Source organism: Tyto alba, unplaced genomic scaffold, assembly GCF_018691265.1.
Source record: "Tyto alba isolate M040663 unplaced genomic scaffold, T.alba_DEE_v4.0 Super-Scaffold_23, whole genome shotgun sequence".
Lineage (NCBI taxonomy): Eukaryota > Metazoa > Chordata > Aves > Strigiformes > Tytonidae > Tyto > Tyto alba.
Genome location: NW_024881297.1, coordinates 24,068,842 through 24,085,140, shown reverse-complemented (window position 1 = coordinate 24,085,140; position 16,299 = coordinate 24,068,842). Strand labels below are relative to the sequence as shown.

Here is a 16,299-nt window from a genome sequence, read left to right as displayed (position 1 = left end):
GAAAGCAGTTTTAGTACCATCCAAAAATGTTTTAGTGCTTTTCCACATATTTAGGTCCACCTTCCTGGTTCACTCAAGAGCAGTGTCCTACATCCCTCCTTGCCTTTCTCTGCCACCGTCAATGTCATCTGCAGGTACAAGCACCCTCTCCCTTTGTGCTGGAGGGGGGATAAGGACTGCTGGTGGAGTTGGCTTTCAGTGGCTGAGAATCCCAGCTGTCCTTATGAGAGATCAGAAACGAGGATCCAATTCTTCCACAGCATCTCCAATTCTGTAGCTGCAGGAGCCACTCACAGCAGAGGAACTGGCACGTGCCACGCTGCTCCGCAGGAAGATCCCATCCAGGAGCTGACTGAAACTTGGCGGTGAAGAGGACTGGCCATCAGCTGGACACCGACCACTCCTCTCCCTCCCCCTGAAGCACAGCAATGAATAATTATCTACAGTAAATACTTGCACTGGGGCACCATTGCCAAGCAGTAGCAGATGTCGCATCCTTGAACTTGGGGTTTATCAGATGAGAATTCGTGATTTGAGGCTCATCTTCCTGAAGCTGGCTGCTTGGTGTCAGCTGGGGGAGATGCAAGGAGCCATGCAACAAAAACATGTGTTTGTGCTTGGTTTCCAGGCACCAACTTTGGTTTAAAAACTGATTAAAAGCAGTTAAGGAAGGGAACAGGCTTTTGTTACTTGCATTCACCCCCTTACACAAAAAGCTTCTGCACCTGGAAGCTGGTAACAGCACAGCATATTTGTACAAGTTGAAAATACTGTTTCACTTCAGAAAAAAAATGCCCTCTTGAAAGCTGCAATTAGTTGAAGAAGTGATGTAATCTGCATATGAGATTTCAGACCCATGTTACGCCCGGACAAGGTATTTGTTTATCAATACAGTGATAAAATAGCATCACTGCAAAAGTTCAGCGGCCTAGTTTCAAGAACTAAAGTCAGATAATGGCTACGTTTGCAAGACAAGTAGAAGCAAACACTGCTAATGTCAATCAGTATGAAAATGTAATTTAATTCAGTGCAACAGAAATCAATTTTTCTCCTAGGTTCTAAGATAACTAAATATCACACAGTCAGCTTAATTAGTTTCTGATATTTGTACAACTTCACCTTTAAACTCTGGAAAAAACACAGTTCATGTGTTTGTTCTTTAAAATACTTTTCTGTTCTGCTTTACTGCTTGGAAGAAGGAGGCTTACAAAGCTTCACAGCGGCAATAAAATCTTACTCCAATTCAGACTTCCTTTTGGCCACCAGGAGATGGAATCAATACTCCATCAGATCTATCAGGCCATCTCATTAGTGTCACTAAAGCAAGTTCAACAAAAGGAAGAACACAAAACCAGAGGCCCTTAAACCCTTCAAAAAAACCCTCTTCTCAGCAGTTGCCTTCCCTAGAGAAGTAGCACCACATAAACTGCACAAGACCCTCATTCCAACAGTTATCTATTCCCCCCAAAATGTATCGGTACAAGTCTTTGGTATTGGTAGCTTCTCTTAAAGCCTCTGCTCTGCCATCTTGCAGCCCAGGGGCACCCAGGTCCCCAGGTTTGGGCTAGGAGGTCTCACAAAGCAACCCAAGGCTCTCTACTGCAAACAGAGGGTCCCGTGCCTTTGTGTTGAGCTGCCCCACACATTCCCTGGCTGCATTTTCTGGGCTCTCACACCACACAAGACCCTGCAAGGAGCATTAAATTACCAATACCAGACCAAGTCTTAGTACCCGTGGCACAGGCAGAGCCGCTGCCCCGAGGGGTACTCGGCCAGTCTGACCAGGCAGTAGTGCACAGGGCGCTTACCTTGGAGGTGGGAGGCCAGCAGCAGGGTCCTGGGAGGACAGGGCTGCTCTGCTGAGGGGGACAAGCCTGGACACACAGGTTATGGTGGCCCAGCAACTTCACCAGTGTGGGGCACACTGCTGAGCTGCACAAGCGGAACAGGGTTGGTGGCAGTAACAAGTCCCAGCAACAGCCCAGGGACCGTCAGACAAAATGCAAGGATGAAGCAAGTCCCAGGGCAAGATAGGAAATCTGGCAAGCAAGTGGGGTGGAGGCTGGAAGCACCAAGAGAGGTTGGTGAGAGTAATTAGAGTCTATTAGCACGTCCCCACCCTGACAGCTGTCTCTCAGGCTGGTTTGAGTCAAGGATTTTACCACTGGTTCATAAAACACAGTTGATGCTTTGGTTTCTGAAATTTGGACTGCATTTCCTCAGTTAAAATTTTTTTTTTTACTTGTGATAAATATTTTCATCAGGTCTCTGTCTCTCTTACCTCCTGACCTGTTTCTTGCCCTCACTTTTCCTGAAAGGTGAGCATCCAGCCCCCAGCAGCCTGCGCACGCTCCTCCCCAGCACGCAGTGAGGTCTGCCTGATGGCAACCATGAAGTTCTGTGCCTTGCCCAGGGCTGTAGCCCTGGTGGCCATGAAGCCTGGCGGGAAAACCTCTGTCACAGCATCGAGTTCAGGGGATGGGGCAGCCCTGCAGGGTGCAAAGCATCCCATGTGTCTGTCAAGGTCCATCAGCATCTGCTTGCTAAACAAGTCTTGGCTAAATGAGGCTTGGCTCTTGGGCCTCACTGAGCCCCCATGCTGCTGCAAAAATGCAATAAACCACCATTTCTTGCACTGAAAATAGACCTGTGGCTATTTTGATTGCTGCCTGAGTGGAGGACGTTTTACCCATGCCTATATTTGCAGGGCATTTCACCAGCTGCGCTTCCCCTGCAGCATTTCTGCTTCCCTGGGGTGGCAAAGGACACCCCTGTGGGGTGGAGAAAGTCACTCCAGGTTTTCCATCTCCCTCCGGATTAAAGGTTATTATATTTGGGGTGGGGACATTTTGAAGGTGCTTCATTGCTGGCCATTTCCTTAACAGTTTTATTCATAAATGTGTTGACAGATGCCCAGCTGCGTGTGCTGGGGGGATAATCACACCCCCCCCAGGAGCCAGCACAGCCCCCCCACATGCTGCCTGCGTCTGGCAGGGCGGCAGCTGGGTCCCCGCTGGTGAAGTCTGGTTTGTCTCTCTGCAGCTAAAACAAGGTGGCAAACTGCTGGGTCACTGGGCGGGCATTTGTTCATGCAAGTGCTAAGACACAGTGAGTCCTTCCACCCTTTTCCACAGGTCCCAAATCATCTTCATGTGTTCACTGGCTGCTCTGGTCACTCAGCTCACTGGTCCCACCCGTTTGCCAGCGCTATTTATACCACGGCTCTAGGGTTTCAGAGGGGTTGGAAGGTGGGCGCCGTGGTGCTGCGGCAGTGGGGGTGCTCACAGAGCCCCAGAAAGGAGGGTTAGGGTTAGTGGGGCCAGCTGGTGCCAACGAGTGCCCAGTGAACACATCCAAAGCAGCCCCTGAGCTCCCAAACCTCGCCGGGGGGACCGCCGTGAGCCAAGCCCCGGGCAGAGCCAGGGCTGGGCGCCGGGACGGTGGGAAGAAAAGGGAGGTTTTTGTCGGCGCCACACAGAGCGCGGCTTCATCCCCGCTGACCCCAGCGGACAAAGAACAAAAGGCGTCAGATGCCAAGGAGTAAGTTTTAGCTGCCTGTGGAGCCTTCCCATCATGGCTGGCACGGCTGAGGAATGCTCGAAAAATCCAAGAGGCAAACAGTGATAGGGGCTGTTTATCTTTTTATTATAAATTTAGTATGAATGACCAATGGAAAAGTCACAATGGAGTACCAAGAACGTTTTATCAAAATTTTAGCAGCATTTAAACAGTAATAGATTCCCGACCTCCTCTGGGCACCCCTCGCCCTTTGCCTCCCACCCATGAAACAGTAACCTTCACCCAAATGTGCTTTCCAAAGCCGTGTAGGGGATGTAGCTAGCCATTTCCCCCTGAGCTGCCGTGAAAAAAAAAAAATCTCATCCCAAATGCTGGTTACCACACACCCCGCCTTCATCCCCACAGGGCCAGGTTCCCGTCCCCTCCTCACCGCTCGCATCCCACACCTTCACCCACAAAACCAGGGCTGAGCCCGTTTCCTACCCGCTGCTGCCTTTCGCTTCTGTACGTGGGGGTGCCGTGCACCCCACGGTCCCGCTCCTGTACCTGAGAGTGTGTGGTTGTGGCTGGATGGACAGAAAAAAAGGAGAGACTGGCAGTCCGGTCTCCTGCTGGGATTGACAGCAGGGCAACCGGGAGCAGAGACTTGAAAGGGAAAGGTAGAAGGTGAGCAGTGAGATACTTCAAATTCAACCCACAAAATGAAGTCAGTCTACTATCAGCTAATGTGGAGAACCATGGTCTGCCTACTAAGTAACAAGAACTAACTTTTTTGTGTGCTTTTTTTTTTTTTTTTTTTTAAAGTTACATTAAGACGTGAACAGTACTATCCCAGCCTTGCTGGTGGGAGCTTGGTGAAAACAACGTTGAATTAGAGGTGGGAAAACACAACCCATGTCCACACGTGTAGACAACGACTTAATATCGGCAAGCTATTCCCCTGCTTCTTTGGTACTTCCTAAGCTTTCTTATCCAAAATATATAAGGGAAATGCACCATTTAAAAGTTACTGCTTGTAAGTATTTACACAGCCATAACCATCACGCTATGATACACAAAGATCAAGATGATATGAACAAAGTTATTTTATGAAAAGCACTTCTGCACATTTTATTTTGTTCCAGTATCTTAATAGCTTTAAAAAAATTCATGTGTTACGCAGTCCTGTACCTCGCTTCTTCTTATATCAAATGGACAAGAAACATTTCCTAATCCATACTCTTCTTCAAAAGATTAAAAAATTGCCACCAAAATGATACACTATGTACAAATTTTACTAAATATTAAATTCTAGGCAATTATTTTCACCCCACTGATAATATAACTTAGGTATTGTTACCTACTATATGCATATATATTTCTTTAATATATAAGAAATGGCACCACATCACCATGTCACCAATATGACACATTGTTATGTACAGTAGATAAGAAGTTAGATATGGAAGATGGATCCTCTCTGACTGCTTGCTTCACGGGAACGCCTCTCCCCTCGGTCGTAGCTCGGCCGTTTCCCCCCTCCCCAGCGGAGGAGGCTTTTCAGACGTAAGGCAGGATCCCATACATCAGCAGCGCCATCACCCCGGCGCTGAACAAGCCGGCCACCGGCACAGTCACAAACCACGCCAGGAAGATGTTGCGGAAGAGGCGCCAGTCGACGGCTTTCTTGGAGCGGATCCAGCCGACGGCCACCACGGAGCCGACCTTGGGAGCGCGGGGAAGAGAGAGGGAGACAAGATGTGAGGGGTAGGTCCGAGCGCCCGTAACATGCCCACGGCCACACCAATGCCAGTCAGCTGATACCAAGCGATGCTCTGAGATAAAGGAGCCCCTGATGATGACGGTGGCGCTGTTCTGGTGGGAGGATGACAATTCCGGGGTGCTTTAGCCTTTATTTTTCAAAGCTCTCCTGTTTCTCAGGGGTCTCGGGGTCAGCCAAAGGAGAATTGGTACGTTTGTGGGTTTTTCTCTGCCCTGCTAGCCCCCAGATCAGCCATGAGTACAACCGGGGCAACCCTCCACCCACCCAGCGCCTGACAAAGTCTGCAGGGGAGAGGGCAAGCGTCCACCGTATCTGGCCAGACTGTGGACTAAATCATGAAAACACTGGGGAAGTAGTTTTTAAGGCTTCGCCGGGGAGTGTGGCATGGGGCAGGTTGGGATACAGTGTGATTCCCGTTCCACCTGCCTGTGCTCTTGCTGGTTTGGGATGCCCTGCCTGTTCACCCAGCAGCTGCTGAACCTCTGCACCTTATTGCCTGGCAGACGGAGCTGCCTCCAAATGGCACCTATATGTTTCAATACTGTGGGCTATGAACAGGACAGCAACAGAGATGGAAGAAGCTGAGCCCGCCCTGTAAGAGCGATGGTGACTTGGCAGGGGGCAGACAGACAGTGCAAGGTTGGACCCAGTACAGCTGCCCTACATCAAACTCATCAGTCCCAGCCCTCTGAGGAAAACCAGCCCCTCTGGACCAGCCAGGCAAGCAAAGCATCCAGAGCTAAAATCCTCCCTGTAGACAAAGACATCAGCCTGATGCCACCGGGCATGCAAGCTGCATGGACATCGGAAGGTCTGTCTTCAGGTGGGGAATGGATAAATCACCAAAACATCCTTCGAAGGCACTGCTACCGGGACAGCTGGGTAGGTCAGTGTTTTTGAAGACAAAACACACTGAGGCATGAGCAAAGCTACAATCTTTTCTTGCTTCAAATGTCTTTTTCTGTTTATAAGCTCAGGTACAAACCCAGCATGTTATTTTTTAAGAAAGAACTGGTCTGAGAGAAACATTTCTGGTGAAAAATGATGCAAAAACTGCAGAAATGCTGCGTTTTCTTCCTGGCCTGGAAGTGGTCCCCTGGGACATTAACAAAAACATGTAAATCGGTGTAAGTCTATTCAAAACACATGGTAAAGCAGCAATAAATGTGGAAGGAATATCTTATTTTGAAGAAAACTCCAAGAGACAGTTGGGCTTGTGCTCCCTGAAATGCCATCCCTGCCTCCTCTTCCCTGCTTGTTTTCTTAATGGGAGTATCAGTCTCTGCCTATAGATTAGCAGATGGGCTGCTCCCCATGTGCAGAGCCAGAAAAACGATAGATGCTAAGAGCACACAGAAGCAGGGAGAGATAGGGCAGGGTATTGAATCTGCATCTTTTGTTAACACCTACTCAACTTCTAAATACTGCTTTTTGGAGAAAGGGGTTATTTGTGGAAGACCCTGTAACGTTCCCTGCTAGAGAAATAAGACTCTCAAAAGTGCCTGTGGTAGAACAAGGGGAAACTAAACTTGATATTATAGGACTAAAAAAGTATTGGTCAAAAGCTTGATACAATAAGTAAATCTGTTAGATAATATTTATCCAATAAGGAAATCTGTTAGGGAATATTTAATCTGCACACCCCTTGAGTGGACAACATGCTATTCTGCATTTAGGAGGTGTAAGTGTATTTAGGAGGCACCCAGCTAAGAGGAACCCCACACTTCTGACGATATCAAAGTGTTAACACGAGGAAACAGCGTTTGGTTTTTCAGCAGCTCAGCTGTTAGGCTCTGCTTTACATTTTGCACGTCCTTAGCATCCGTCTGTCATGCTTGCAACAAGCAGCATTGCTTATTGAGTGAGTCTGCAGTCTACGTACGATAATCTCTGAGTCCTTCCTGAAATTTAAAAGGTATCAGCAATGATGGCATTGGTAATCTGTTTTAAACATTATTAAGGTTTAGTTTATTAATAGTGATTCTGATGGACTAGGGGTTAGAAGAGTAGCTAAAACTTGGGTGTAGGGACACTACACCATCTGCAGAATTTCAGATGATATCTACTTTGAGATTGGTTTGAAACCAGTACAGTTTGCCTTCAGTATGCTCTGCTTAAAGCATTACAGAAGTGCTCTTGGCTCTCTTGTTCCTATGCAATGACATACCATAACAACACACAGAACATGATAATTCCATCATAGCGACACAGAGAATTTTTTTTTCAAAACCCCGAAATCATGACAGCAAAATGGAGCTGACAGTACGACCTCAGCAAAGTCACTTTTGCACAGAAAAAGCATTTAACTGCTGCACTCTAATTTTATCCATATGTGAACATGTTCAATCTGTTACAGCTGAGAAATGCCCGTTTATTTCTACATCTCATACCTTAGAATAAATAACAGGCACTACGTGTAAGATTCAGTATGATCATTTGCCTACCTGGGCAGCAGAAAAGCAAGGTATGCATTCACACCACACAGGCTTTTCAGTGATAAATTCCAAGGGAGGTTGAACAGGGGAAGGCAGAGCAACGCGGCTGCCGCGTTCAGCCTCACAAACTCCTTTGGAGGATCAAAAGGTTAGGTCTTTCCCTCAGGCTCTCTTGACTTGGAGGCTTTCAGAGAGACTTTCCTGTCCCCTTTGACTTGTGGCAAGGACAAAGGTGCAGTTGAGGCTCTCAGCAGGCACCGAGCGTGGAAAAGCTGCTGGGCTGTAGATTTAGGACAGGCATATTGGGCAGTGGCTACCTCATGGAGACCAAAGCCTCTGAGTTAGGACTGAATGCAGCTCCTGATCCAAGAGGGTTTGATGAATCTTTCTCGGAAGCTAATGCTTTTCTTCCTGTTACCAATCTTCAGTTTGCTGCCACATCTGCTCCCAAGACCTGAAAACTGCTGCCCAGAGCTTTCCTTCAAACTTGGTCTCCATTCTTTGTTATGTTCTATTGTTTCACCCCAAAAATGTCTCCCTTCAGCTAAGGTGTTTCACGCTGCTCCTTCTTTGCCATCAGTTTATCTAGTTGCTGCACATTCACTTGACTGACACCCCTTCGATAGGGCTCCCACTTTAGCAAATGCTATTTTGCTGCGGAACAAATGTTGAGGAAAAGAATAATTCCCACTCCTTGATGCTAGAGGCTTAGGACTACGCTCACCTTGAACTTATTTTCTTTTAGATTTCTAGGGCAAAATAATTTTTCTGCTGATTTTTAAGAAGGCATTTCCATCTCAGTGGTTGACTACACTTTCGGAGAGGCATTTTCCCAGGGAGTAAATGCTATATAATAGTTCTTTTACTCCTTCACTGGGCCCTCAAACAAAACAAGGAATACATCTGTTACAAGTGTTTGCTTTATCTTGTGTTACATCACTTAAGATCTTTCAACTCAGGATCTCATTTTGCTGAAACACAGAGTCAGTTATAATAATGTGACATCCTGGAACAGTCTAATCCTATTGCAAAGTGGATCTTCCCATTAAGAATGATCCATCTCATGAGATACAGACAACTGCAGGGAGCAGACACAGACTAACCATATTAACTGCTTCTATGGAAATATTTTTTCAAAAAAATTATTTTGCTCTGCAGTTATAAAAGACCAAGCTTTTAACTGCATTGAGTCAATGAATGCCTCCTAATGCTGCCCTCTCATTAGCTTATGGCTTCCAAGACAGTTTCTTTTAAAATTCAGTCTATTTGTCTACACCAAAGGGTATTTTCTCTTTTACGATGGTTGGCTAGAAGTTCTTCAGGCATGCAACTGGGATAATCAAAGCTGTATTATTCTCCCTGGCAAATTCTTCATCATGCTTTTGATATACCAGGCAGCTTAAAGGGAGGTGGTTTCAGGCTAGCATTTTTAGAAGTGGATCACATTGTTATTAATTTTCCCCTCCCTACTTGATTCAGAGGAAACAGAGTTCAGCCAACGCCAGGAAATCTGAACAGCCTTTCAGAGCATCTCAGCCTTTGGCCGCTTCTCAAAGAGCTGTACAACAGAAGAAAGAAATGATTTCGCAATAGAGGAAGGCTTTCTGAAGAAATGGTTTTCACTAGAAAAAGGCCGCTTGAACCAACTTGGGTTGATTTTGCAGGATGTGTGGATTTCACTGACTCTTTCACTGGAAACCAGGTCAATGTCACAGGCAAGGATGCCCGGCTTCTTGCCAGCCCGCCTGCCATGCCATGGAGCAGTTAGCCCTGAAAACCTGCCGGCCCCAGCCCCAGACAGCTGGATGGGCTCCAAGATCACGGGGATTTTCTGCTTTGGGGTCTCTGATTTCAGAGGGGCTTCCCCGTGCCCTGCCAAAGGGCGAGTGATACAGACAGCTCCGCGTTTCCAAGAGCTTGGGAGTCCATGGGGAAGCAAAGGAAAGAAAGATGGGATATCTGATTTGGCAATTTCCTGGGGAACAAAATTCCAAATCCCCACCGTGTTCTTCCAGCAGTGTAAATGTGCACATGCTTCCTTTTGCCCACAGGCAATGTAAATGTCTTCTCACACAGCGTATCATATGACACAATTAAATTCTGCTCATTACCCAGTCTATATCTATATATATCTATACCTTAAACTGTTTTTTTTTTTGTTTTTTTTTTTGTTTTTTTGGAAAAGGCTAGCAACATTGTTCATAGAACTAATTACAAGGGCCTGATTCTGCATTATAATGCACAAAAGTGAGGACAAGTTGGTTTAAAAGAAGAGAGACATTAAAGTATTAGCTTAATGATGTAGCAGTATGGCTCTAAAATACGTGTAACCAGGATCACACAAACTACAAGTCTACATTATTTTAATATGTCTATATTAGTTCAATATGATCACGTGAAAGACATTCCCGACTTTTGTGCAATTACTTATAATGCTGACTTTGCTTAGCCATACCAGCTTTAAAAGCAGTCCTCATTATTTTGCAATTGCTGTCTGCGCGGCGCATTGCATAGTGAAGGCAATCTGCAACGATTGGTATCTCTTGTATTTTGTTATGGTTTGTCCTAGTGATGTGATTTACTGATGCGATCACTGCAAACTCCAATACCTTGCAATGGGTGGAGCTTATTGGAATACCCACATTTGAGGCTACAAGTACCGTTAGCGCACACATTACTTCAATGCAAAATCCACTGTGAAGAAATAACAAAAAAAAAAAAAAAAAGACAGATGGAAAACCTGTAGTAAAAGAGTTATATGCAGGAAATCCCATGCCATGCACTTATCAAGAAAGTGAAGTATAAATGATGAATGGTGCGCAGCCTCTGAACAAGGGAGAAATGCTACCCGCCCGACCAGGTTCAAATGGCACCATCGGAGGAAACCACGTTCTTCCTCGTAATCATTGCTTTCAAATTGAAGTCACGTTTTTTGTAAGTGCTGTTTTTCTTTAACCACAGCTAGGGAGTTCACGCTGTGCCTGACTGCAGCGACTTTACCATGACAACTCCAATCCGCTTTTTGGAAGCCTGATTATTTTCCAGTGTCGCTGGCACAGCCGAGACGCGCTGCCGCACCTCCGCCTAACCATCCTGCAGGAGCGGCTGTTTTCCCCGCGCCGTGCCATTATCCGCTGGCTCGAGCGGCACAATTTTAAGATGAATAGTCCGGACTGCCCTGACTGCAGTCGCTGGGCAAAGGCATACCTTGCAGTGTGTAGTACTGACAGGAAGTCCAACATTGGAAGCTACCACAACTGTGAACGCCGAAGCCAACTCAATAGTGAATCCACTGCGGGAAGCATAAGAAAACACTTCACAATCACTCTTTGCATCAGCTTGGACTGATACCATGCAGCGTGCCAAAGTCTTACCCGTTTCTTCTTTCGACTGTTTTATCTCCGACTGATTTTTGTCATAGGAATAAGTTAAGAGAACAAGGAAGGGCTGAATAATGGGAACGGCACAGGCTAGTCACCTGTAGTAACCCGGCTGCACGGCTCATCGCGTCAGGGGCTCTTACTACTCTACGCTGCGGTGAATCATGCCTAATTAGTAATTCGGTTAAGCACCAGCAGAGGTCGAGTATGCATTAAGGATGAAAATTACTGTAATAAATACATATGGTTTTAATAATCCGAAGCACACTGGGAAAGCCACTGTAATCTTGTCATTTCCAAATGCACCTTCTGCCACGTTAATTAGGTCATCAGCAGAGGACTCTGTTCACGTAGGCCTCTATGCCTCGAATACATTCAGTATTAGTTTATAGGGTTATCTTTTTTCCTTTCTCTTTTTCTTTCTCATTCTTTCTTTCTCTCCTTTTCCTCCTTTTTCTTTCATATTTTAGAAAGACGGAGAAGCTGAAGCCAGGTTATCACTAAATTCAAAGCACAGCAAATCCAGCAAACTGCATTACAGACAAAATACTGGAGCAGCAGTTTCTCAGATTGGTTCACACACAAAGTTCACACAACTGCAATGACAACTGGGCACCTACCTTGACGGTGTGATTGGAGTGAGGTCTTTACCCATGGTCTGGATTACTCTTCTACCCCAGACCCAGAGACCCACACAGATCCCAACACCTCCATAAAACAGCAGCCAGACAGGAGTTGACGCTTCTTGCATTACACCACCTTGCTCATAGATAAGCCAGAGCGCAACGAGGGGACCAATAGCATTGCTGGAGAAACAGAAAAACATCGCCCGAGTTATAAAAATGCAGATAATTGCCTTGAAAGAAGTCTCTTATTTTTGTGTGATTTTTCTTCATCACGCATGCAGCTCTTCTCTGACTTGACCCTACAGGCAACACTCTTTCTCGCTTGGAAAGGCTGCAGTGGGGTACTCTTATCATGTTGCTTTTTCAGTTGTCACTTTGTCACTGATAACTACAGAGAATGCTGAAAGGAATTTCTCTTTTACAAATGGTTACCGGAAATATCAGAGTCAGTAATACCTCATTATGTCTGTTCTGGGACAAAACCCAGTGTTTTCAGTACTGTGCTGAAATTATCTCAAAACTTACCAATCCAGTAGCTCTGCATCTTTAAAATTCACGCATTAAATTAGCTCTTTTTGTCGAAGAGGAAAATTAATGAACAGAATTACCACTGCAGACAAGAAGATACAAATATAAATCTGGTCTGACAAACTGTAACATTTGGAGATATGATCAGAATGCAGCCAGGAAGGTGACTTAGTCCTCTTCAAATGTGTTGTAGAGCTAGTTGGACTGGATCAGAGAGGACTCCTTGGTGACACAGAGCTGGTGTAAGCTCTTTTTGCTATCCTGCTGCTGCTACCTAGAAAAACTCTGAAAATCAGCAACACTGAAGTCCCCACTCCTAAATGCAGGTCACCTGATATTGGTGGCTGGAGTCTCTGGTGCCTGGAGCGAGACTTCTGACTCTGTTTATTCTGAAAAAGCATCAAGTTTCTAGACATGAAAGTTAGAAGAAAATCCTGAAAGCTGGTATCCAGTTACTTTAGAGGCTTTGAATACTAAAACGCAGATAAGAACTATGACATCTTTTTTACTTGCAGCTCTTTTGCTAAACTGAGTAGCTGCTTGCCCTGTTGAGCAGCATTTATCCACAACCAAAAAAGCAGAAGAAGCAAGGCAGAGCTACACTTCTGTCTAAATAATCACGAGAAGAGCAGAGCAAACCTGTCCGATGTAGTTCAGAAAGTCTGAAAACCAACAGGAAGCTCCCCTCTTTGTAAACCGATAAGGAGCACGGGGTTGCGGCGAGCGCTGCAGGCAGGACCAACAGCTATGCTCACCCTGCAGCCAGGACCAGCTAAATTTAGTTCCTGGTCTCGCTCCAAAGCACACAGATGGAGTAAGAGCCAGTTTTAATGTCAAATGTTGTGCAAACCAAGCCACTGTAACTGACAGTTAATAATTTACTTGAATGCCATCCTTACCAGGTACAAGGTGCTAGGGGCTGAGCGCTAGCTGCCAAAAGACAAGGGCCCTCAGCATTGCAAAGCTCGGTGCATCTAAGCAACACGAGACCCTCCTTCTTTCTTCTGGTCCTTGAGAAATTGAGCTCTGAACCCTGAGAAGTGGTCCCGAAGCAAAGCAACTAGGAAGGAATATTCCCTTCTGAACACACACAACATTCAAGCTGCGAGGCAAATGAAAATATTTCAAAATGCTCTTTGATATAAAAAGGAATGAATAATTCTTACGAATTTTGAGAATGATGCTGGAAATAAATCAGTGAGCTAGCACAGATAATAAAATCCAGTAAGTTTAGAGACACTGGGCAGTATGATGAAGAACTAAATAAGCTTTAAATAAAGAGTGATTTCCACTTGCAAAAATACTTTAAAATTCTGGTCTGATACTGTGCCTTTGACTTGTTGAGTTTTTATGTGACTGAAAGAACGGTATGTCAAAAGTCCTTACTGCCTAAATTCAAGAATTATATTACCTTCAAGGAAGAAGAGGTTCTTGATCGAAGCATTTCTAATACTTGTAAGTCGACCTGCAACTTCTTTGCCAGTGTTTTCAGGTGGGGATGAAATTACTTGCACATTTAAATACCGTATTGTGCATAGAAAAACAAAGGTAATTCTTTGTACCTTCAACTGATGGATGCAGAAGGATTGATAAAGGCAACTAAAACATTGATTGGGTAAATAAAAGGAAAACTGATCATCCCTTCTTATAGTGCTGTATGACATGGGGACAACCTCCCTGTTGAAAATAACAGGTACATTTGGAGCGAGCCTAGGCACTGATTCCTGACTGTTCTGAAGAGATTATGGATGGATATTAGTCAGTCCTAATGTAAATGGGAAGACAGAAAAAGCTTCAAAAACTACAGCAGCAAACTCTGCTCTTTTGTACCAAAATCCAGTTTTAATTATTTGCAAATGCTACACCTCTGTGAATCAACTAAGCTTAATCCTCAAAGAAAAGGTTATTTTCTTATTTGTGGCAACGGAAGGCAAGGCAAAATGCTGCTGACTTATGCTCAGCCTCGGAGGATCCCACCGATCACTGATGCCCACAGAGGCAGCACTTCTGATACCCTCCCAGTAGGAAAAGAAAGCAGAGGAGCACTGGATCCATATATGATTGGAAAGGCAAAAAGGTAATTAATTGCATTTTATTTTGTGGGTATGTGCACCACTGGTTATCTATACCAGAGAGACATTTCTCCTCTCCCTGTAAATCACGTTCAATGTGACTTAAATGTTCAGCTCCTAGGAACAAGGGCGTCTCCCAACCTGAATACCTGCAAGTGGCTACCAACAGCCAGCAACCAGCAGCAGTGCGCAGCCAGTGGCTCCAATCTACCACCACCACAGCTCTTCAGAGGTCTCCTTCGTCTTCTGGATTTGTTCAGTAGGTTCAGTCCCAGGGGCTTGCAGGATCAACACTTCCCATGTCAATGGAAAACAGCTCTAGAAGAAGCTAACACAAAGCTCCAGAAGAAGTCCCACCACAAAACTTCCAAAAGCTTGCAATGAATGTGTCTGACTCACCAACTGCAAAAACAAGGGTCTTGGTACTGCTTACATCAGCTCCGAGACATTACCATGAGCATGTGCAATCAAGCATCCTTGAGACTAGGAAGAGCTCGTTGGTAGAAGACAACCAGTCCCAACAGGAGAGTAAGGGAGAAACAACACATCAAAAAAATAGGCGTTGTAAGATGAGCGACTTTGCTTTGAGACCTTCTGCAGTTAACACGTCTCCTACAGCTGAGTGACTAAGCAGATGAACCACGAGGACGCCGGCTAGACTGGGATGTGGCTTTCACAGTGTTTCTCACTGGTTCTATCTCATTTGACTCCAGACATGATTAGCAGGAAAGAAGACCTCAAATCTCCCATGCATTCAGCTAAGACTTATTTCACAAGTCTATCTGCGAGAAGTGATTTTCTCTTACTCTCCCACGCAGCTGGCCTTAACTAACTCCCCTTTGTGCTGGAGCTCCAAGTCTTATTCGTGGTAGTTTAGAGGAAGAAGAAAAACGCCCAAGATGGTCACCCAGAGGCTCTGAAACCCTATCCACATCTATCTATAGGTAAAACTGCCATTAGGTTTCTGTGTAACTCAAGTGCTTTCAAGGATGTTACCGTATTTTTTAGCTCTTGCATTTAAAAGCCAAGATAAGCTACTCCTGTCGTGATATTACTTTAGTTTTGCACATCTAATATGCCTTTTTCCACTGAGGACAGGAGGATGGCCATTACGAGTTAATTTTAGGATGACTTTACAGCGTAAGAAGCCCAACCTCTGAGTCTACCTGTCGTAAAGTGTATTCTCCACATCCAGGATTTTTCACTACCTCTGTTGGGCTCCGCCAGCCCCGGTTAGTCGCAGGGCACAGGACTCAGCCGCAGGGGCAGTGCACAGGGGCTGTTTGCCTTCCCCGGAGGCGCGATACAGGATTAAATGCCATCCACAGCAATGTTTGTACTTGCAGACGTGTGTCACGGCGGTTCGGCGAAGTGCTGCTGAGTGATTCTGAAGTGCTGTCTGACTCTCATGATGATTTCCCTAGCTCTCTCGACTAACGTGAATTGGCACGACTTCTCTTTTTCTGCTGGCTTGTGCCAATTGAAAATCTGTCCTGCACCATTTATAAAGCTGTCGTGAAAGATAGCATTTGACAGTGAATCTGAACTATAAATAGACTTGGCTTCTCCTTTCCCCTGTGAGACAGATAGTATTACTGACAAACCACCCCCCACATTCCGCAGGCTTAGAAATTACAGTTTCCCATGCACACACACACACAAGCAGAGATTTTTAGGTACCTTTGGGTCAGAAGCCCAGGCCCTTCTCTGGAGAAACAAGGACTACAATGTTTTAGGGGTGTATTTTTTAGTAAAAATGGATGTTTTTTTCAGTAATGGAAGGATGCCATCATCTGAATGTTCTACCACAAAACGCCATCAAACTTGTCAAAATATTTAATAAACTAGCAACATTACTACTACCTCGCTACTTCTTATTTGAGGGGAGTAGTGAGTTGCTCAAAAAAGAAAATCTAATTGTATTTAAATGCTACGCTCTGAATAAGCTTTCTGTTATAATCCATGATCTACAGACTA

At 45.3% G+C, this 16,299-nt stretch overlaps 1 protein-coding gene across 9 annotated transcripts in view; it reads right to left on the bottom strand.

The window, feature by feature from the left end:
• Positions 1 to 3,624: 3,624 nt before the first annotated feature.
• The window catches only part of SLC20A2 (solute carrier family 20 member 2), a 58,015-nt gene continuing 45,340 nt past the window's right edge, over positions 3,625 to 16,299 (bottom strand). For 7 of the 9 annotated variants that reach the window (XM_042796418.1, XM_042796417.1, XM_032997751.2 and 4 more), the window contains 3 exons: positions 11,717 to 11,902; positions 10,924 to 11,008; positions 3,625 to 5,223 (listed from right to left, as the gene is read on the bottom strand). In XM_042796418.1, coding sequence (XP_042652352.1) covers positions 5,059 to 5,223; positions 10,924 to 11,008; positions 11,717 to 11,902 — 436 coding nt within the window. In that variant the 3' untranslated portion in view covers positions 3,625 to 5,058. Of the gene's footprint in view, positions 5,224 to 10,325; positions 10,411 to 10,923; positions 11,009 to 11,716; positions 11,903 to 16,299 lie in introns of all 9 variants that reach the window. The other 2 variants (XM_032997752.2, XM_032997753.2) reach the window with 2 other exon arrangements.